Raw genomic sequence first — 23,401 nt, forward strand, 5'->3', positions numbered from 1 at the left:
TAGTTTTGTATGGCGCACAGCTGTATTCCGTTTGATTTTATCACGTTTGTGGTCCCAGACGAAATCAAAATACTCCATTTGAAGTTGTTTAATTAAATCATTTGGTGGGTTTGGTAACAACAACCAAAGATAGGTTAATTTGGATAATATTAATTTCAATATTGCTACTCTCCCTAGGGGTGTGATTGATCGTTTTGACCATATGTTGAATAAGATTTTAGTTTCCCTCATTTTCTCTTTAAAGTTTATATCTGCCATTTCACTAAGGTCATTAGTGAAGAAAATGCCAAGGAGTTTAAATTTAGGTGGGTTCCAAGTCATGTTAGTGTGAGACATATATTGTTTGGGTGAATTTTTTCTCCTTCCCAACCAGACATTTATTGTTTTTTCGTAATTTAATTTCAAGCCTGATATTTGTTCAAAACTATTCAAAGTATCGAACAGTTTTTCGAATGAAGCTTCATCTCCGTTCAGAGTAAATGCTGTATCATCAGCAAATTGACTTATTTTAAACTCTGTATCAGAAATCTGTATTCCTTTTATTTCTGTGTCTTCTCTAATTTTACACGCAAGAACCTCAGCACAAAGGATGAATAAATAAGGAGAAATGGGATCCCCTTGACGACAGCCACGTTTAATGTCAAATTGCCTAGATGTTTTACCATTAACTGTGATGGATGATTTTATATTTTTTTAGAAAGCTGAAATCCATCGACAGATGTCTTCTTTAAACCCATATTCTTTTAATACTTTGTGCATGAATGACCAGCTGACCGAGTCAAATGCTTTTTCAAAGTCAATTGATACTAGCAATCCTGATTTGTTGTTAGTGTCCAGGTAGTGAATAATGTCATATACCAAACGTATGTTATCTCCAATGTATCTACCAGCGACAAAACCAGTTTGATCTTCATGTATTAATTGAGGCAAAACCAAACAGATGGAACTTTCGTTTTCACACAGAACTTACAACCTTTTGTATCTTCATGTCACAGTGTGTGACTCCATTTGTACACACACCTTCCGTCTTCAATCACGTTGGTCTCATTCGAATAACAAGGTGAATGTTACAATGTGAAAATCTTATGTTATGATGTGAAGATCTTACCAATCCAAGCAAAGCCTTCATTCTGTTCCCGTGAGAGAGATTCATCTCCCAGGGTCAGACAAGCCACCTCTGTCCAAACATCCAGGGCTTTCTGTATAAAAATAAGATAAATAAAGTAAGAAAAGAAATAGATCAGAAAAGAAGAAGACAAAAAGAATTAACAAAAAAGGGCAGCAAAAAGGAATTTGAATATTTTCATTCCCTAAAACCACACACATGTTCTTTACTTTGTTGCTGTTAAAAATCAATGGCTTCTACCCCATTCTAAAAACATAATTCTATTCCAGCCAGAGCTTTTGTTTACTCCCTGCACCATACAATGTTCTCTGGTTCACGCACAGTCAAATAAGGCGGCTTGGGGGAACATCTTCACATGACATAAGAAAAACTAACACAGAATAACTGATGACCCTGCTTGCTGTCTCCTATCACGACTTTGAGCATAGCTGTGGAAATGCCTGGCAACAAACCGGCAAAGCGACTTCCATGTTGCCACCACTCCTCCTTGTGTTCTGAAAAAAAGAAAAACATGACTAATACAAGAGAAAGAAGGGGCACACCAGCACTGACACAGGTATCCACAAAGACAAAAGAATCCACAAACATTTATCTACAGACACAGTTAGCTCAAGAGACACATGTACAGACACAGACACCCACAGACACATCCTTCTGTACAAAAAATCAACAAAAAGCTCCCATAGACTCATACACAGAAACACATAGAAACATGAATACAGACACCTGAAACATACAATTACACACTCATAGGTACAGATACATACAACTACATGAGGTTATACCCCCCTATAAAGATGTGCACAATGACATGAGGTTAGACCCCCCCTTCAATTGTTTTCTCTCTTGTAATTCTTGACTAAACCAACTACAAAATAATTTAACAAAAGTTATTCTGTGTACTTTTTCTTATATCTTGTGTCTGTACGTATGCCTTTTGAGGATGAAAGTTGCTTGATCATTTCATTACTTGTAATTCTCTCAGGTGCCATTGTTCATTTTATTTTGTGTGACCTACATATTAATCAAATAACTCCCCCGAAATCCGCATATGCTGCCTGATGCCTGAATGGCGGGGTAAAAATGGTAATACATGTACATTTAAAAATACACTTGTGCAAAAAACATGAGTGAACGAGGGAGTTTCAGCCCATGAACGAAGCAGAAGAAGAATAATCAAATAAAATGAGGATCAAGCAACATAAAATCCCTCGCTTACTGTAAGTTCGTTTCTGCATCAGCACCAGCAGAGTGTCCATGGCCTGAGAACGCAGACTGCGAGAGGTCTTGGTATCAGACACAAAGGCCACCAGCTGTGACACCACGCTCCCAAGTCTTGCTATGTTGCTTGGAACGTATACTTCATGCAGCACTCTGAAAGATCCAAGCAGCACTGTCAATATTTTGAAATGAAATCTATTCATATTTGAAATCAAGACTCTACAGACTGAAGACAGGTGTGTCAAAATGAAATGTGTTTACAGGGGAACCCCCCAATTTAAGACTCCCTCCCTTTTAGGACCCTGTTTTCTCAGACTTTCTGTTCATAACCTCTGTAAATTTACCCCCATTTTAAGACGCCCTCCTTTTTAAAACCTGATTTTCTCAGATTTGTGCAATTTTGGAGGTGGTAAAAGGGGCGTTTCACTGTACTAAAATTGGAAGGAATTCTTACAATGCTTTCTCCCTCATAGTCCTTGTTGTCTGCCATAGTGAGATCTGAGAAACAAAGGGACGTAAGCGCTCTAAATGCACACAACATGTGCTACAAGAGTTAGTGAGAGTTAAGCGTCACCAATCTCATAGCACCTGAGAGAATAACAAGCATTATAATGAACAAGTAAGGATAAATAATACATGCACTAATGAAGTACATAGAAACTGACAACACAAAAGGCTAATTGGTGCTGTTGTATAGGAGCAATGGAAATCAAAGGTTTATAAATGAAACCATGAGCTTACTCATCAGAAGATTTTGTGATCAGTGTACAGAGCGCCTGAACTACTGCCATCTTCTCCTCCTCCGACAAACATCTTGGTGCCATGCTATCTAAAACAACAAAACATCCGAATTACGTGAAGTAAGCTCCCCCGAATTCGGCGTATGCTGCCTGAATGGCAGGGTAAAAATGGTCATACACGTAAAAATCCACTCGTGAGTGAACGTGGGAGTTAAAGCCCATGAATGAAGAAGAAGAAGAAGGGATGTAAACGATTCATTTTGTCAGTATGCATGAAGGTGTGTGGGAGTCTGTCTGTCTGTTTATCTGATCAACCAGTATGCTGTGTCGTGTTCTGCAGTCCAGAGGTAGAATTGCATACATGTTCCCTGCTTCCATATTGAAGACTTGATTGAAATCAGTTTGATGGAATAAGTGAAGATGTAAGGCCAAAAAAAAAAATTGTCTGTTTCTGGTAACATGGCTAAAAAAAATAGGGTCGGTAGGTAGGGATTTTTTAATATTTTTTTTTACCCCAAATGTAGACCAATAAAACTAACTTTAAAAATCGCGCAAAGAGACTGGATTCACTATACATAGAGACAAGACACTCAACACATTTACAAATCGTCAGCGGACTTTCGTTTTCACACGTTTTTGTTGTTCATTTTCTCACCCTGTCAAAAAAAAAAAAAAAAATTTTTGAGTTTGGAAAAAAAAGTTTAGGGTCGGCGCCGAAATTTAGGGTCGGTCGGGTGACCAGAAACAGACAATTTTTTTTTGTGGCCTAATCCCAAGAAAAATGACTTTGAAGATAATTACATGAAACACGTGCATGCAAAGCATGATAACTGTTTTGAAATTTGAAACAAGTCGCGTAAGGCGAAAATACAATATTTAGTCAAGTAGCTGCCATTTTTCAGCAAGACCGTATACTCGTAGCATCGTCAGTCCACCGCTCATGGCAAAGGCAGTGAAATTGACAAGAAGAGCGGGGTAGTAGTTGCGCTAAGAAGGATAGCACGCTTTTCTGTACCTCTCTTTGTTTTAACTTTCTGAGCGTGTTTTTAATCCAAACATATCATATCTATATGTTTTTGGAATCAGGAACCGACAAGGAATAAGATGAAAGTGTTTTTAAATTGATTTGGACAATTTAATTTTGATAATAATTTTTATATATTTAATTTTCAGAGCTTGTTTTTAATCCGAATATAACATATTTATATGTTTTTGGAATCAGCAAATGATGGAGAATAAGATAAACGTAAATTTGGATCGTTTTATAAATTTTTATTTTTTTTTACAATTTTCAGATTTTTAATGACCAAAGTCATTAATTAATTTTTAAGCCACCAAGCTGAAATGCAATACCGAACCCCGGGCTTCGTCGAAGATTACTTGACCAAAATTTCAACCAATTTGGTTGAAAAATGAGGGCGTGACAGTGCCGCCTCAACTTTCACGAAAAGCCGGATATGACGTCATCAAAGACATTTATCAAAAAAATGAAAAAAACGTTCGGGGATTTCATACCCAGGAACTCTCATGTCAAATTTCATAAAGATCGGTCCAGTAGTTTAGTCTGAATCGCTCTACACACACACACAGACAGACACACACACACACGCACATACACCACGACCCTCGTTTCGATTCCCCCTCGATGTTAAAATATTTAGTCAAAACTTGACTAAATATAAAAAAGAGGGAGTCTTAAAATGGGGGTGGTTTTACAGAGGTTATGAACAGAAAGTCTGAGAAAACAGGGTCTTAAAGGAGGGAGTCTTAAATTGGGGGTCTTAAAAGGGGGGTCCACTTTGCTGACTTAGACGAAAGTCATCAAAACAACTTACTTGTTTTATCAAAGAACATGAGGTTTGTCAGGATAGAGAAGAGATCCATAAAGACAGCTTTATTGTGCAGAAGTGACTTGCTGAGAAGAACGTTCAATGCTTGGCAGGTTTCTATCAGCACCTGCTCTGGTCTGAAAATGAATACAGCGAACGATGATTGTACAGTATTCCTCATGTATGTCTTCAAGACCTCGACCGATTCAAATTCAAATTCAAGACGCAATATTACATGTTCAAGTACAATGCAAATAACAACGGGATAACATTAATGTGCTCAATTAAATAACAACAATCATCTAAAACAGCTTCACAATGACATGCATTTTCATCTTTTTTTATTATACCTACAGACAAATTGGAAATCGGTGGACTGCCGACATTTCAAATCTAAGACTTACACAAAAACAACAAAAAAGAAACGAGTGATTTATGGAATATGTTTAATTCAAATCAAATTTTAAAACAGTCTTTGTCAAAATGATGTTCACTTACAGGGACTGGCTGGTACACTGCATAAGCACAGTTCTGAGAGGGAAAATGAGAAACTGTTGAAGCCCTTGTACGACCTCATCGTCAAATGATCTCATTTCCACGGTGATGGCCTGGACATGCTTGGTGCTGGGTGATTGCACCAGCTGCATGCACAGAGGTCGCACACAGCTCAAGGCTGCTTTCATTGCCTCAGACTCCACCCTGAAATTACCAACCATCAAATTAACAGTTGGCCAAACGTGCCATCTATTTTTAGACCTGATTGAAACTGTGCTCAGTGGAATCCCCTTTTGTTGTCGATCACGAATCCCACTTTAAGAACTCTAAAAAATTTGAGCTAGTGTTACCCTTACTTGAGCAAAAGGGGTCTAATTTTGAAACAAAGAAGTTGATTAATTTGCATTTCCTGGCGGCTTTTATCATGATGTCAGGGAAAGCGCTAGGTGCATATTTTCTGCCCTGCCTGAGACTGATGTTGGTCAAGTGGTTATATATTTGTTGCATACTGCACCAATCACATTAGTGACAATTCTGGAGGTTTTCCTAAATGAGTAAATAACGTTATTGAAGATCATTTAATTTAAGCAAATAAAAATAAATGGAGTGGCTCGGGAACCGGCAGTCACCAGTATCTCACAAAATAGACCTTGCTATTTTCCCCCTACCTGTCATGCTGCCTTCTTAGCTCAATCGGTAGCGAAATGCGCTAGAGTTCATGAGGTCGCAAGTTCGAGCATTGCCGGAGTCTTTTTTAATTTTTTTAATTTTTATTTTTCAAAAATCTTTTTTTACTTATTTTCCCCCCTCTTAACTTTCCTTACTTTTACTTTGCTCTATTTATCTTTATTCCTAAGCATTATGGTGATCGAACTGAGATTGCAACAACAAAGTAGCTTACGAGTCACTCAGTGATTCGGCATTGCCCAGATCACTCACACTGAATTCGTCCGCGAACCAAGCAACGTGTGTCACTGGTCCTGAGGCTAGACTGAAGCAGCATTACTACCATTAGTTAAACAAAATGCAGTAAATAAATAAATAACATGGAAACTGACCAACAACAAAAAAGAAAACATGTTTCATTTATGGCAAAACATAAATCTACTTCGCATCGAGATACTTCGACAGAATCTCTGACACCTGCGAACGAACCACATATCTTGCTACGGTCATTCACTCATCAGTGATCGCGCTGTTTATTTATTTATTTATTTATTTATTTACGAGGATTTATATCGCGCACGTATCTCACCACACAAGGCGACTCAAGGCGCATGTTACCTATTAATGCCGTGTGAGATGGAATTTTTTACACAATATATCACGCATTCACATCGGCCAGTAGATCGACTGCCTTTAGGCGCTGCATCCACCTATTGCTGAAATACATGTCTTTCTGAATCCAAAACTGATTATTATTAATCTTTCTCCACAGTTATTTGAATTGAACAGCGATTAGAAACTCCTACACAAACACAAAATCACGATTTACAGGGTGAGCAGTCATGTGAGTGCTGGTTCCCGAGACTAGGGGCTCAAGCACTGACTCGCCGGTGCTTGAGCCCAAAGGCTTGGGAACCGACTCGCCGGTGTGACGATTTCATCTTTCGCCCGTGTTCATATTTCCCCCTCGATATATACTCAAGACTGAAATGTTGTTTCCTGGTAAAATTAAGAAGTGAAATTATTTATGGACGAAAAGCATGTCAGTTTTTTGCATGTGAAGAAAATTGGTGGTGAAATTTTATAGATTTCACCCCCAAAATCGATTTCTTCGAAAACGTGTATTGAGTGGATACGTCCCTTGAATAGACCCTATCGGTATTCCAAGCTCTCGTAATCTCTCGCAAACTTCAGAGCACTATAGCAAAGCATGTGGTACAGCGATCTCGTGCGAGCAGCACAAGCCAAGGTTTGAAGTTCTCGCGATGTTCAAAGCATAACAAAGAGCGTGTCTCGCGAGAGCTGCTCAGATACCGAAAAGGTCTATAAGAAGGGAAACATTTTAGGATTAATCAAATTTCTAAGTTAAATACAAACAAATTGGTTGGACAAATTTGGTCCCATGAATGTAAGGTACACATAGTCGCTCATCAGTACTATCAAAGTTTTTTTGTTTTGTTCAGTGTGGAGTTTATACTAAATCAACGAGGCCAAGAATCGAAATATGACCACGGCGAAAGATAAAATCGTCACACCGGACCTCCAGCCACTACCAAAAATAAAACCAGCATAAATAAAAATAAAAGTCTAGCTGTTCAGCACAACAACGCGGTAATGAGAAACCATGTAGAAACCACAAAGAATCCCACGCCTTTCCTGGTACCAGGAAAACACCCACAGAAAGTGCAACTCCAGGAATGTACCTACTTTGATGGTATGGAATGAGGTCAATTTTGCCTCACTTTCAAGAAGTATCTGAACTACATGTGGAGCCGTTGAAGGAAATGTACATGGGAAACATTTCTTCGATCATACATATTCGACTTTCAGGACTAAAGTGGCCAATCAAATACTCCCCACAGTTTACAGGAAAGGTTTTTAACCCTAAACTGTATGGAAACAGTATTCTTCACTCGACATCGATGTCTCAGTCTTTCGTTTTCTGTTCAACTTTCATGTACTTGTCTTGATCGATCTTTTGTTATCCTTTAATGATGTCAGCAGTCACAAAGTCAGTTCATGTAACAATAGCATTTACTTTACAATTCGTCAGATTAAAACGACAGCATCGACGCCGAAAACTTACATTTCGTTTGTCAACACAATGCCCACGGATCAGCACAAAATCGTACTGGGAGGCGCCATGACAGCCCACAGGAGTAATCTCCCCGAAAACGACTTCATACTTCAGTTTTTGTCTTCTGTACTCCGACACAGCCTGGAATGTCCACAAACCAGACTACCTAATCAACCTGTACATCAACAACACTTAAAACCCCAACACATAATAATCATTTTTTAGACAGAGTATAGACATAATTGGGAAAATGGAGCTGATGAAGATGTTCTTTTCATTATGCTCCCAAGAATCTAGACTTACACTTACAGTCAAGCAGTTCAAGCAAGTTTCTGTGCACGAATAGGAAAATGTGTGATGAAATCTATGCTTTTTCTTCCTAATAATGGCTCACAGACAAGGGCCACAGGAAACATCAGCCCAGCAGATCTGGTGAAAATGAGAGAGAAACAAGTCGTGTAAAGCGACATTTAAACATTTGTTCAACCCGTCGAACTCACAGAATGAAATTAACACACTGCATTTTTTTTTCATAATAATAATTCTCTTTATTTATATAGCGCCTTATCCGAAGTTCAAAGCGCTTTTACCAAAACAGTATAGTTATATAGCTTTGTCGATTTCTCGAGGCCATGAGCCATAAAAGCTCTTTCACGAAAAAAGCGTACAGAACGTGACAAGCCAGTATAGCGCTTGCGCTTAGCAGGAAAGCGCACTTTTCGTTATTCTTTTTAACTTCCTGAGCTTGTTTTTAAACCAAACATAACATATCTATGTTTTTGCAATCCGGAAATGATAAAGAATAAGATGGAATGATTTTTGGAGCGATTACTAACATTCGAATTTTAATTAGAATATTCAGATTTTTAAATGACCAAATTGATTAATTAATTTTTAAGCTTCCAAGCTGAAATGCAATCCCATAGTCCAGGCTTCGTTGAAGATTGCTTGACTAAACTTTCAGTCAATTTGATAAAAAAAAAAAAAAAGGAGGGTGTGACAGTGCCGCCTCAACTTGAACAAAAAGCCGGGGGCCTCAGACTGAACATCAATAATAAGCTTCTGGTAAACGTTATGATGGAAAAAAAACTTTAACACAATTTAGAAAACATGGTTAGAAACCCAGGTAGCTCTGACATGGTCACTCCGCCCCCCCCCCCCCCCCCCTCCCTATAGAATATATAGTGGAACCCCCATTCAACAATCATTAAAGTCTTAAAATGTGGGTAAATTTACAGGTTATAAAAAGAAATCCTTGAGAAAACGGTCTTAAACATGAAGGGTTCATCAGGGGATTCTGCTGTATTGTGAAAATTCAGGATATGCTAAGAGCAAATGTCTTCCAGTTCCATTTCAGGATCTCCTGCTCCCCTGTCAGGATCGTCCATATACCTGTAATTGATATTGCCTTGTTCCCTGTCAGGATCGTTCATACCTGTTATTGATAATGCCTTGTTCCCTGTCAGGATCGTCCATACCTGTAATTGATATTGCCTTGATTTTCACAATAAGAATTACAACAAAAATAAAAATCGTGTACCGCGCAATGTAGACAATAAAAACAAGAACTCGGTGTAAACAGGTAAGCATTGAATCCTTTCTGTGTGGGTGCAGTTTATTTAGGTCCATGATTCATTGTTATGGCTTTTTCTTCTGTGTGGGTGCAGTTTATTTAGGCATGCTGTCCATGATTCATTGTTATGGCTTTTTCTTCGGTGTGGGTGCAGTTTATTTTGGCATGCTGTCCATGATTCATTGTAATGGCCAAAATGTTGAGTGTTAATGTCCAATGTTGTTTTTGTGATACATGAATTTGTGCTGTCCTGAGACTTCTACTTGGCGGTGAATATATAAAAAGGTTTTTATTGACAATAGCATTTCAAAGTTTCTACCTGTTTGAGATGTCAGAAGTGTGATAACTAATTGACTGAGATGGAAAACCTTTTAAAATAATGAAATGATTGTGAGCTTGATCCATCCATTAGGTTTTGAAACGTCTGTGATTTGCTTGTGGCAAAACAAATTGTAAAAATGCACAGCCGTACAGGAGAACAGCAATCAAGACACAGAAAAACAGAGAGAGAGAGAGAGAGAGAGAGAGAGAGAGAGAGAGAGAGAGAGAGAGAGAGAGAGACGGAGAGAGAGAGAGAGACGGAGGGAGGGAGAGGGAGAGGGAGAGACACACACACACAGAGCAATCTTGCATCCAGACAACAAAATCGGCCCTCAGCACACAAAAGAATGTGATTTCAATGGCAAATTTACTCATAAAACGTCATTACTGCCATGCACGCCAGAATACAACAGCTTCACACTTAGTTCAGAACTCATGCTACACAACTCTAAAGCCAATGGTGCAAGCTTCATCAACAAATCAAATTGTGAAATGAAAATGAATGGACAAAGAAAACAACATCCCTCAATTTTCCAACCAAAACGTCAAAAGTTTCACATTTTAAGTAATGTTGCCCAGTCAACGTTCATCAGACACACTAAAAGCTCACTAGATCCCAAAACGCCACAAAAGACAACAGAGAAATAGTCTTTGCGAATAGGAGCACTGAGAAGATGGACAAATAAAACATGTTACGGAGTTCAAATTTGGCTCAATTTCTTTTACTTAAAAGTTTTTTCTTTTTATATTTTTCATTTCAGTTTTTGAAAATCTACTACTTTTCAATGAACATACTTTCCAAGCTGCAGCACTGGTAGTTCTGAGCTTTAGCCTGACACATAACAATTTCCCTGGCTACAGGCTACAACCATAGTAATAAAACCAGATTACAAGAATAAAGGACGCATACAACCCAATCAGCAGCTAAGAACAGAACAAGTAAAAATGAAGAAAAAAACTCTCCTTCCGGCCACCTTGCACGATACAACCCAATGGCGTAAATGATTGAATTCAACACCGACTCTCTCTCTCACACTCACTCAGAACTACTACTTTTTGTTCCATCTGCTAGACGTAGTGCCCCATGCACCTATTAATGGGTAGATGGGAGCAATTGAGAAAGGAAGCAAATTCCAGAGAAAATAAACATCATAACCAAAAGAAATACATAATGCTCTGCTTACCATGCTTGCAACAACCAAAAGAAGTTTCCTGTAAACTAAAATTTTCTCCTCTGAATAATTTCTTTGTTACAATTTCAAAACTAATTGAGTTTAATATATCTGAGCTCTCTGCAGAACATAACTATAGAGAGAGACAAAGGTACACAAACTGGAGTCACTAGAATAACAGATCTACAATATAAAATGAAAAAAAGCAAGACTACCAAGTGTTTATATGTTAAACTTAAACCATTCTTTCAGATAGTTTCACACAGTCTATTTACACATGAGCTGGGATGAGAGAAGAAACCGTGCTTATTGTTGTTGTCAAAGTACACCCTTGCAGAAACTCTGAAGCCACATGCAACATCTTTTGAAAAATGTCAGTGGTTAACAGCAACACTTGAATTTGTGAAGCCTTAAGAGTAAGACTGATTCCAGTGTAGACTTTACTTCTGGAGGATGTTTATCCAAACAAATGTTCTTATACAAATGTTCTCTTTTAATCTTTATGTTTTTTAATAGGAAGTTAACTTTGATGGTACCTAGTAAAGCTGCACTTTATGCAGACACAGCCCTACTCCAAACCAGCGCAAAGTTACAAACAAAACTGCAAGGAGTTTGAAACATGTAACATCCATTATTTCAGCTCGGGAACAAAGTCATTAACAAAACTGCACATCTTGCAGTCAGAACCACAATTGGGTTTTTTCTCCAAATTAAATACAAATGTAGTGTATTTTTTCTTTTTTGAGTACACAATTTTTGAAAATTGTTACATGCAGTGCTCACAGTGGTACAATTTTTCCTTATCCACTTTGATAATACAGAGAAAAGCTACACAAAGTTAATTGTGCCAAAACTCTACTCTGAATCAGCGCAAAGATTCCTGAAGACATTTTCAAGCAAAGATTCCTGAAGACATTTTCAAAGCGTAACTGAGACGGGTCATGTCTTGAAGTTAATGCATTCTGTGTACTGAAAAGGTGTTTCCTTGTCATATCTCAAAATATTTGTGTGTGTGTCTTTCTTTCTGTTTTTTTAAAGTTTTCTTTGTATGTCTTCTGACCTTTTAGTTTGCTCAATCTTAAATTTCAGCTGCAAAAGTCATTCCCAAAACTTCAAAATTAACATGTACTCTTTTGCTGCTTTCTTCCTACGTTTGTTATTTTCCATTGAATGTTATTTTACTTGCAACTGCAAGATATGGCCGGTTAATTATAGAATACTATTTCAGCATCTGGGTTCTCTTATTCATCCCAGCTCTGAGGTCACACGAAGAAAATATGGAAACGATCAGCCACAAAACCACTTCACAGCACATTCAGTCACAATGATTCCAGGAGGGGGCAGAGAATGCATATACAGTCAAGACTAAAAACTTGCTAAGTTGATTACAGGTACTTACTTATTTACATGCAGACACACACAATAAATAACCACGAAACACTTTTTAAATTTTTTTTCCGTACACAGAACTTGTGCATGCTAGAAATGTAAAATGACACGTACACAAAATGATTTTTGCCTGGGAGTGGTCACACTACACAAAGGAGAGAAAGCGAGCCAGCTAGGATGGGCCTCAGAAATGTACACATCATGTAGATGCTCATTTCTATTTTTGAGGGCCAAGCAGATACATTCACTAGAATGAACGTATTACAATTCTAAAGGGGCCAAACCACTGAAGCATCATATTAGACAGTGAAGCATGGGTCTATTCTGGCAAATTTCACACGCAAAGTATGAAATCTCAAGGTGAAATCCCCACTAGTCATTGAAAGATGGAGTGTCCTTGAAGAATGTTCAAATCAAAACTGGCATTTTTTGATAACGTTTATATTTTGCGAGTCCTCGTTTAGTGCCAATTCCATTCCTTTTTTGTGGCAAGTATTCATTCCTTACACAGTTAACAAATTCTGTTCATTTGTTTGAAATATTTTGTTTCAAAAGTATGTTTTTTTGATTGAAAACAAGACCCAACAACCGGGTATGAAAGAACCTGAATGTTTCTGTTAAAAATATATCTGTTGAACAATACTTATCAAGAATCATTCAGGCTTGAATAGGATGTACATGACAAACCTGTTATCTAAAAAGACCCAAACCAATAGACCACAATCCTTCCTTTATGTAGTGGCAGCTTTATTATGCGTTGAAACGGCAGGTGATGCCATAAGCTCGAAGCCAGCCATTAAATCTTTCTACATAAAAATCAACACTCCCACTCATCCTTTTATATACGAAAATTTAGCTTCATTTTTTACTTCACCCTCACAGTCAAATGACGTTAACAAGCAAATTAAAAAACCAAAGTTTATATGTGCAATGCATACCACAACAACAGAATCATGAATACATTTAACACATTTCTTAAAATATGGTTCACTCATCTGCAACACATATTCATAATAGCCACTGAGTAAAAGGAACAATGCATTGCATGAGCCGAGCACACTGTTTCGTGACAGCAATATCCGACAAGCTTTGGCCATTTTTCTTTCTTACTTGCAAACTTAGTACTTCAAACAAATCCTGCTTCCGTAAACTGAACATGTGACATTGCTTTCAGTTTCAGAGGTTGAACAGATGGCGTTTTCAGTTGGTTTGCACTTTTCTTCTCTGTGCTTAGCAAAACTCAGTCACAGATGTTAACCTCAATGTTATCTGTGTTTATTGTAAAAAAAAAAAAACCAAAAAACAATTGTTGCTTCAATGTGCTCAGCTCATGCACTGAACTTCCTTTCAGACACGACTTCAACACTGTTAACAAGAGTTAATTAATTTCCAATAATAATATAGAGTCATCACCTGCACAATCAACACACCATATCAGAACATGAACCATATTATGATAATAAGAATAAGAAGAAAAAGACACAGTTCTCTGCACTCAGTATCCATGCAAATTTGGCTTCCCAGAGAACAAAAAGAATTGGCTTATAGATTGACTTTTGAGCTTATCTGTACAACGCACGACCATTTTCAACAGAAGAAAAATAGACCCTTCAACAGCTGACTCAAGAGCAAGCCACTTTCCAGTCAAAGTTCTTGAATCTGTAATGTACAGTACATAGTACCAATACACCAATCATTTCAGTTAAGAAGGCCAACACAGCAAACACTCACAAACACACTTTTAGCCATGTCCATTAAAAAGAAGATAAGAAAAAAAATATCAGTCAAAAGGGTACAGGCAAAAAAATGGGGTGGGGGCAAAGAAAAGAGTACAACACAGGCAGTCAAGAGAAAAAAAAAGTGTAATTCCATTGTTACTTCAAACCACCGATCTCATTCCACTCGCCAAACCAACCAAGCAATTCAAGGGTACAGTTATGACATACCCGTGTACATGTGTGTGTTACATGTGTGTGGATGAAGGGGAAAAAAAAGAAGAAGAAGAAGAAAAGAAAAATCAATCATTCAAGCTTTTCCCTTTTTCAGAACTGACTGAAGTACACCAAACAAGTTTCACTACCCATATAATTTGGCCAATCAAACCGCTTCCATAAAATAGATTTTTTCAGCACATACCCAAGACTGCGTGGCCTTCCTTCCAATGACAACCGAAAAAGCTGGAGCACCGATAAATAGGTAATCATCACTAACAACCGATAAATACATCATCGTCACTGACACACCAACCAAACGCCGCTCACTGACACAGACAATGAAAACGGTTGCTGCCCTTGGGTTGTTGTTTTTAGTGTATCAATTACCACAAATGATGTTCGAAATAAACAAATCACTATACTACACTCTCTTGTGGTACGAAGTACTTATTTGAGATTTTCCATTCTCCCTTCAAGAATCCTTGGCAAACGGCAGTCAGCACACTCGCCATTAAAACCTCGTCAAACACTCTGCCACTCAGGCATGCGATCTATGGGATTCAGCTCTATCAAAAACAGCCACACAGACTCCTTCACAAGGATCAAGCAAACTTTCAACTTCAATGAAACTTTCAAGCAAATGATTTATGTTTAAAAAATAAATAACTTTGGGTTCAACTTTTGTTTTCGTGTCTTTTGCGCACTGGGCAATTCTTTCTTTCAAGATCACGCTGACCAAAATAAGAGGAAAAGCACATTACTCCTCAGACGTAGTGTCTACAACAACAGATCTACTTTATCGCAAACCCCTAAAAGACCCATCCAGATAAATCAAATCCAGGCCTGTACCATAATGCAATCAATTTAGCATACCATGAGTAAGACACCCATATAAGAAGCAGACTCAGGTTTTTCTTAATGCATCTCCCGTGGATAGAAAATAGGACATTAATTATATTGATAACGCCAGATAAACTTGTCTTGCCTACTCCGTTAAACAAAGATCTTAGAGGGTGTGACTGAAAAGGTTGTACAGGTGGGTTCAGGAATTAGCCTTGAGGTTCACCACATTTAACATAATTAGAAAACCAAACAGGAAGAAAAACATTCTCTGAAAGTCGAACCACCACACATTGCCTGTATACATTTCCACAATATTCTATCCATTTCCGAGTACACTTGTTTCAAATGGAAAAACAAGCAGCATGAAAGTGAAACTTAAGTCCGATCAAGGCCTTTTAGACTTGAATCTTTTCTCAGCTTGAGCATCATCACTTGTGTTCTTTCACAAAGATACCTTCTACACAGCCAAATAGTGTCGTTTCTTGTCCAAGTTAGCATCATGCAACATTCTCTTTTTGTCTCAACATTTTTGTCACGCCCGATTCACAATCATCATCTTCCACTTTCCTCAAATCATACAAACATGTGGGTGCAAACACTCTTCCAACTTAATCAAAATATCGCAACAAAAATATTTGTGGACTGTGTTGGTTTGAACTATAAATCCTTTTGAACCTACATCTGACCAAAGCAAATTTTCTCACAAAGTAAAATTTTAGCCAAGACCAACAGCAACAGAGAACCACAAATTTATGTCGAAGGGGAAAATAAGGTAAAACAAAGAAAGAAAAGTGCTTCTTTCATAAGCTGCAAGTTTCTGTATAAAAATAAGTTACTCTCAATGTCAGAATGAACAACACAGATCAAATACAAAGGGAAGCCCAAAGACATAATAAGACTACAAAATCCAAGAAGATCAAAACAAAATGTGGTTTACTACACTTTGATTCCAAGCCTAAAGGAGAAACAGAAAAGAAGAACGTGTCTTGCACCCCACACTCAAGCACAAAAGAGCACGGCTGATCAATAACACACACAACACCCACATGTATCTCACACAGGCAGACAGACAAGACAGACCTCAATTCCACCCTGTGGGAGCTTTGGAGTGGGTGCTCCCCCACCCAGCCATCTGACTGGGGCTGTGGGTGGTGGTGTCAGAAGCCTGTGTCCCGCCCCACCCCAGGAAGCCCCCGGCCCCACTCGTCCCGTTCCCTACCGACCCGAAGGTGGCTGGGGCAGGGGTGGTGTTGCTAACGGGCTGGTCACCGTTGCTAGCGCCAGAGCCCCCGGGGCCGGTCATGCTAGGCTGAATAACCGCCTGGCCACCTTGACCCCCGGCCTGCCCCCCCTGCACCACCCCCTGCTGCATGCCGGCCCCACCCTGATTGGTCAGACCCAACGGGCCCCAGCCTCCCTGGCCGCTTAAGACGGCCTGGGCTGCAGCCAGCATGGCGTGGTTCAGCTGCAAGGCACCCAGCCCCAGGTTACCTAAGCCCAGGTTGTTGCCGTAGGAACTGCCTGGGTTGGAGCTGGAGCCGGGGCGAGCTACATGGCCCCACGAGCCCTGAGAATAATTGGGGGAGTAACCCAGGTGGCTGTGGTTGGAGCCGGCCAGGCGACGGTCACCTCCCCCGCCCACCCCCATACCCCCTCCGTAGCCCCCGCCCTGCTTCTCGTTTGACTTGGGCGCCGCGCCGCTGATGTGCACAGAGGCCCCTTTGATGATGTGGTCCTCACCGCACAGCGACTGGGCGATGTCTGGGTCTGCGAAGCTGACAAAAGCGAACGCCCGGAAAGGCTTGGGGATGAAGACATCCACCACCTCACCAAACTTTGTGAAGTACGCACGCAGGTCCTCAGCGGTCATGTCCTCTGTACATCGGCCCACAAACACCTTGCGGTTCATCATCTGCTGGGCTCCCTCCTGGTGGACACACAACCAAGTGTCAACAACAGCATCCCCACAATAAGTAAATAATATCTATGCTGTTGAGCTTACCCATGCAGAACTGAGAACATGACTCTTGTCATCCATTACATGTAAAACCCTTCTAGTTACCCCACCACCACAAAGGCAGCTGTACTCTGGCATAGAAGGAAATAAAGATAAAACACAACTGGATCAAATTATTCCAATTTTTTTTATTTATTAAAACATATGAAAGTCAGCTTTGTTTCCAGACCCAGAGAACAATAGGTCAGTTGGACCTGGACTGAAAATCTGCGGGTTCAAATGTTCTGACCCTAGTCCAGTCAGAAATGCTTACTATTGGACAGTTGACCAGTTAATGGTCAAAACAACGTGTCATATAAAAACAAACACTAGAGGCCCATGAGCAACACCATAAAGGATTTTAAAGTAATAACATTTTTTTGCTTATCAACAAAATCATATAAAATGCTACCTTTGAATACTTTTTGAACAACCCTACTGCACCAACCAGCCATAAATCTAATGTTTTAGAGCTGACATGACACGAAAAGAAGAAATGTAAGCAATGTAGAAAACACACAAACAACTATCGGAAACATGTCAATTCAACAAAAGTAACTGCATCTTGTTCCCAATGACCAAGTGCTTTGCTATTCTTCTTCTTCAGCGTTCCAGGCTTTGCTATTCAAATGCCATCCAATTGCAATTCCAGTGTAAAATGTTTCTGCTGAATGTCCAGACCAGTACATAGCAGTTGAAGCAACAAATCATGAATAAAAGACATACTACTCTAAATATATACATGACCATGACTTCATTTTAGTACTGAAAAAGTTTTGTCTCGCACCTTTGAGTTCGGAATGCGCACATCACACCATCTGCCATCAATCATGTGTCGCTGGGCCATGCACTTCATCTGTGACTCGTACTCCGCAAAGCGGACAAAACCGAAACCTTTAGACTGACCAGTTTTGGGGTCCTTCTTCACCTGAGAAAAACAAACAAACATACAGCAGTTAATGCAGGTGCAATAACTAAAACACGCCGGCTCCAGCCTTAAGACTGTAACTTAACCAGCATTTGTAACAGAAATGCTGAGGCTTATCACCAACTCTACCATGATAATGTTCTCAACAAAACAATATACACTTAATTACAAAATCTTAAAAAAAAACACACACACACAGATATTGAATCTTTCATAATTCCTACCATCTCTACAGATTCACATAACTAAGGAAGTTACAGAATAATTCAATGACTGACAGATCAACAAAATATTAAAAGATTAAAAGGACGCACCTGCACCATGAGAAGGTCACCAAACTGAGAAAAGTAATTTCGAAGATCATCCTCCGTGCTTTTCCATGGTAAACCAAGGACAATGAGGTCACTGCACTTTTGTCGACTGCTACTCTTCACCGGCTTCGGAACAGGATCAGATGCTGGTGTGCTTTTTCCTTCCGCTGAAAACGAAGCCAGAAAGTGGGTATACAACTACAACTACAAGTAGTACAGCGGATAAGATACAAAAAAACATGGTTCTACAATTCACCAAGAAAAGGTCACGAACAAATGTCGGGTCAACTTCCTGTCAAAACTGTTAGATTTCGCCCGAAAATGACAGCTACATCATGGCATAGCAGTTTCCATCTTCAAGTTCAATAACAATAATTTGAATAATGAAGTTTAAAGTATGTTTTATGTCACTCGAACCAGGTTCCACCATGCATTTACAGAGCATATTCTTCATATTTCTGAACAGATTTTGTTCCCTGGGCAGACATAAGCAGAACTTTTTTTTTTTTTAAACATAAAGTAAATTTTTGAACTTTGATGACAGAATTTCTAAAATGATTCCTCAGTAATTTATAGAAAGGTGCTGTTAATGTAATTGCATTAAGACATCAATTTTAACAAAAATACAAGTAAGAAGATTGAATCTGAACTGTTGGTTAGAACAAAATCTAACAGAAGATGGTGTTACACGTGTTATGATGGCACTTATGCTCAAAAACAATTCTGAGAAAACAGTGTCTACAGCCTTCATAATGATGTCAAATGTTAAGAAACCGCTTGGAAAAGAAAATGATCACTTTAATGCAACGAAGAGGATGGCAATGCAAAATTACATTGCACAGTGACTCTACTGTGCTTAAAGTACATAATAATGCTGAGAACCCCTAACAAGTTTTTGGACCTAAATTACATGCTACATCTGGCCCCAAAGAAAAAGAGACATGATCATGATTCATATGCACCAATGTCAGTGCACATATTACTTTTTTTTAGTTTCTTTGATAAAAACACTGTTACATCTAGGAAGCAAATACCTTAAAGCCATATGTACTCGATGACTATACACGCTAATTGCTTTACCAACAGCTGGAGACATGCTAAATTAAGTTCCCTGCAAAATATTGTGGTCTAGGACCCCTTCAATGTTGAGATATGTTAATTTTCATTTTGATCTGGATCGTCCTATTTATAGATTTGCCAACAGAGGTAGCGTTGACGCAAGGGAAATAACTCCGCGTCTTTGTTTACATCCAAAGTTTTTGAGACTCTAAAACAAGCTGTAATGCATGTATATGGTCCGCGCATGGCGACATATCGTCATTACATGGTCTTATGGTGCGTTTGACATCGATTATGGGCAAACTACACTTTGTAAACACGGGAGCGCGTACATATGCCTTTAAGGCCAAAAAAAAACAACAAAATAGGTGTGGTTACGGTAACATAGCCAAACAAGAAGAGCAAACGCTCGATCGAGTCACTTTCGCAGTTCTGAATATTATATGAGGCATCAGATGGACAGGAAGAAATTGCTATTCACAACACAATGAGTCACGTTCACATAAAATTTGAGCCCGGTCACTTTTATAGTTTCCGAGAAAAGCCCAACGTTAAGTTGTGTGTTGCCGAACAGAAAAGGCTAGTTATCTCCCTTGTTTTTCTGATAACGTTCGTAAAAGGCTACAGATGTAAATACTTTGATGTAAAGAATAATCCTACAAAGTTTCAATCACATCCGATGAACTTTGTCAAAGATATAAAATGTCTAATTTTTCCTTTGACGCTGACCTGTGACCTTGAAAAAGGTCAAAGGTCAACGAAACCATTGTTAAAGTGTAGAGGTCATTGGAGGTCACGACTAAACAAAATATGAGCCCGATCGCTTTGATAGTTTCCGAGAAAAGTCCAACGTTAAGGTGGTGTCTACGGACGGCCGGCCGGACAGACTAACACTGACCGATTACATAGAGTCACTTTTTCTCAAGTGACTCAAAAAAATAGGGTAGGAAGGAAGGTAGGCAATCACTTTTTTTTCTAATGTTCACAAATTAAACCTACTTGACAGGGAAATAAGTGTGCGACTCGGGCGATTTTGCTTTCATTGCGTTTTCTGCACTAGTTTTTTTTGTTTTTGTTGACAAATGTAATAAAAAGTTATAGGGTCGGCCCCTAAAAATAGGGTAGGTCGGGTTACCGTAACCACACCTATATTTTTTTAGGCCTAAGGTATCCGTACAAGAAAAAAATCATTGATTAAGTATCCACCTTTAACAATAACATGCTTGTTAACCTTCAAGCAGATTTTTCTGTTGGTGTTAAGAGCTAGCAGCTGTCTTCACACTTTGGTGCACTGAATGTCATTGATATGCAATGTTTTGAGAAAGTTAACTACTAAGCAAGAGCCCTGCGGATGGAAATGGGGACAGCGGTTTAGCTACTAATTCACAAATGAGAAATAGAGAGAAACTGAGGAAGTGGGATACACTAATCTCATAGACATAGACCAGACAATTATAGCAATCAATACACTCATAAAGCACAATGAGAACATGCATTGGGTGGTGACAAATGCACAGAAAACGAAAAGATAATATCTGGCCTAACAAAATGTGAAATAATATTATTACTCGTTAGTTAAACCTCATAACAGGTGCATTACCAGAGAAAAGTTAAAGCTAAAACAATAGCTGCATAAACCATGAGTGAGTGAAAAGAACAAAGTTTCAGTCTTTCAGTAATCAAGCTGTTACTATCGGTTAACTCAATCAACACATCTCAAAGAACCCATAGCTGTTAAATAGAAAGACTAGAAAGAAGCAAACAAAATGAACACTTAACAGAAACAAAAATACAAATTCCAAGAAGCGCCCACGTGAATCCGAAAGTAGGAAGTCTACTAAGCACATGGAGTTACCTCCCTTGACTTAAATGATTGCTCGCCAACCCTCCCCTCCCCTTTTTCACACTTTCGGATTAGCCACACACAAAACATCCAAATAGTCAGTTTCATGACATTTTAGGTGCCCTATGGCAGCGGTTTACACGTAAGATGGTTCATCTGCACTGTTGAAAATGCACAAATTTGCACATTTTACAGCTCTTGGGCCATAGTGACTTTTCTCGTTAGGGGGCGCGTCCATACGAGAGGAAAAATGGCCAAACATTCGGTTGTCATAACACGGACACAAAACAAGAAATAAAAGTTGCAAACTGAACATACCTTTCGGAAACACACTAACAAACACTTGTTTTCCCCAGTCGTTATCGGGAGGATATAGGCGACCATCTGAAAGTCGGATCCCTCGCATAGTGCCGGAGTCTGGGTTACGGTACTTCAATCCACACGATCCTGGGAACTGAGCAGACAGGGTGGTGAGCAAGATGGTCCCGTCCTCCTCAGTTGGCAGTTCCAATGGCTCATCGCCATCTTCTGCAACAACCTTGATATAGTGGATCATCGTTCTGACGCACAAGGAACACAAGGTTCCTGCACAACAGTGTGTTTTCCTTCCAAAATCAACTCCCGCCTTGCTCCCAGGTACGCGTGCGAAGATGGCGGCCTAGTCGCAAAGGATTCCGGGAAATTGCTTCTCATGTCAATATTTTCCGCATTTTAGTGTTATTTGGAAAATATTTTAATTCCTTGAAAACGAAATAATGTAATCATAAAATCAAATGCTGTTGCAAGCCTGTCTAAAAAAAATTGGATGAATTGGATTTATTATGCTAAATAGGTATATTTCTCTGACTTTCGTTTGCAAAGTTACCTCCCTTGTCCGATTTGTTAATTGATTGAATTTGTAGGAACGCGAACTGTTGGCTAGTAGGGTTGATGGCATTTTGGGGGGGGGGGGGGGGGGGGGATCAGCAAAACTAAAGACTTCAATCATCGAAGACATAAATAGCGGAGTTAGGTTATGTGACTCGGAGTGACTCAGCTGCCAGCTGAATTTTAAGGCTGGGGTGTATACCCCGTGTAAAAGTGTTAATGTTTTACTTTTAGACGTGACATTTTCAAAGTCTACGGAGTAGTGATAAGGCCAGAAATAACAAATATAATAGAATATAACGTGCTACATAATAACGACAGAAACTTGAATATGGGGTATCACACTTTTCACGAAAATACAAATCACCGTAGTATACTAAGATTCTACTTTGTCTTTGGATACAGGTCAGTAAACACAAGCACATGATACCTGTGATGTAAACAAATCGGCAACAATCAAATGATAATATCCGTGAAGAACCCTGACTAAGGAACTAAATAGAACACCAAAAACAGTTACTTTACGGGTCAATTGGACAAAAGAACACATTTCCACCCACTTTTGAAACTGTATTTCAAGCATTGAAGTTTACTAGAAACACAAATTAACATGAAATTAAACCGTGTAAAAGTGATAAAACAAATTCTGAAACTTTCTACTCCAAGATTTAACCTCAGTTCAAATAAAAATAACTTTTAACGAGCTAAAATTTAAAAATGTTATGCCTAAAAAAAAACACAATAGAAAATCTTAGTAATTTCTTCACAGGCTGAGTATTGTTATTGTGTGTGACAAAGTCTTGTTCTCCATATTCAGGTTATTGTAGAAATTAGCATAAATATGTTTGAACGTAAAACGTCCAAAAAGACTCATGAATCGGAGGAAGAAGAAGAAGAAGAAGAAGAAGAAGAAGATATTATAGGCCATAGTGTTAAGTCCTTTGTTATTTTTTGCCTTTTTTTCTTTGAACTCACTTTAAAATCCGTGTTTTTAAAAATTTCTTATCACCT

General features: G+C 38.9%; 2 protein-coding genes across 2 annotated transcripts in view; both read right to left on the bottom strand.

Moving 5' to 3' along the window:
- The window catches only part of LOC138978322 (TELO2-interacting protein 1 homolog), a 30,419-nt gene extending 22,154 nt beyond the window's left edge, over nt 1-8,265 (bottom strand). Inside the window, exons 1-7 of the mRNA XM_070351031.1 lie at nt 8,164-8,265; nt 5,415-5,615; nt 4,923-5,053; nt 3,089-3,176; nt 2,346-2,500; nt 1,502-1,620; nt 1,109-1,199 (exon numbers count right to left, since the gene is read on the bottom strand). Coding sequence (XP_070207132.1) covers nt 1,109-1,199; nt 1,502-1,620; nt 2,346-2,500; nt 3,089-3,176; nt 4,923-5,053; nt 5,415-5,615; nt 8,164-8,165 — 787 coding nt within the window. The 5' untranslated portion in view covers nt 8,166-8,265. The remainder of the gene's footprint in view (nt 1-1,108; nt 1,200-1,501; nt 1,621-2,345; nt 2,501-3,088; nt 3,177-4,922; nt 5,054-5,414; nt 5,616-8,163) is intronic.
- Nucleotides 8,266-10,396: 2,131 nt separating this feature from the next.
- Nucleotides 10,397-22,186, bottom strand: LOC138978313 (TAR DNA-binding protein 43-like). The gene is made up of 4 exons (XM_070351016.1): nt 21,842-22,186; nt 18,625-18,788; nt 18,170-18,310; nt 10,397-17,313 (listed from the first exon to the last, which is right to left on the bottom strand). The coding sequence occupies exons 1-4, from the start codon at nt 22,077-22,079 to the stop codon at nt 16,468-16,470; spliced, it is 1,389 nt and encodes a 462-aa protein (XP_070207117.1). The 5' UTR covers nt 22,080-22,186; the 3' UTR covers nt 10,397-16,467.
- Nucleotides 22,187-23,401: the final 1,215 nt, after the last annotated feature.

This window comes from Littorina saxatilis, linkage group LG10 (genome assembly GCF_037325665.1).
Source record: "Littorina saxatilis isolate snail1 linkage group LG10, US_GU_Lsax_2.0, whole genome shotgun sequence".
Taxonomy (NCBI): Eukaryota; Metazoa; Mollusca; class Gastropoda; order Littorinimorpha; family Littorinidae; genus Littorina; species Littorina saxatilis.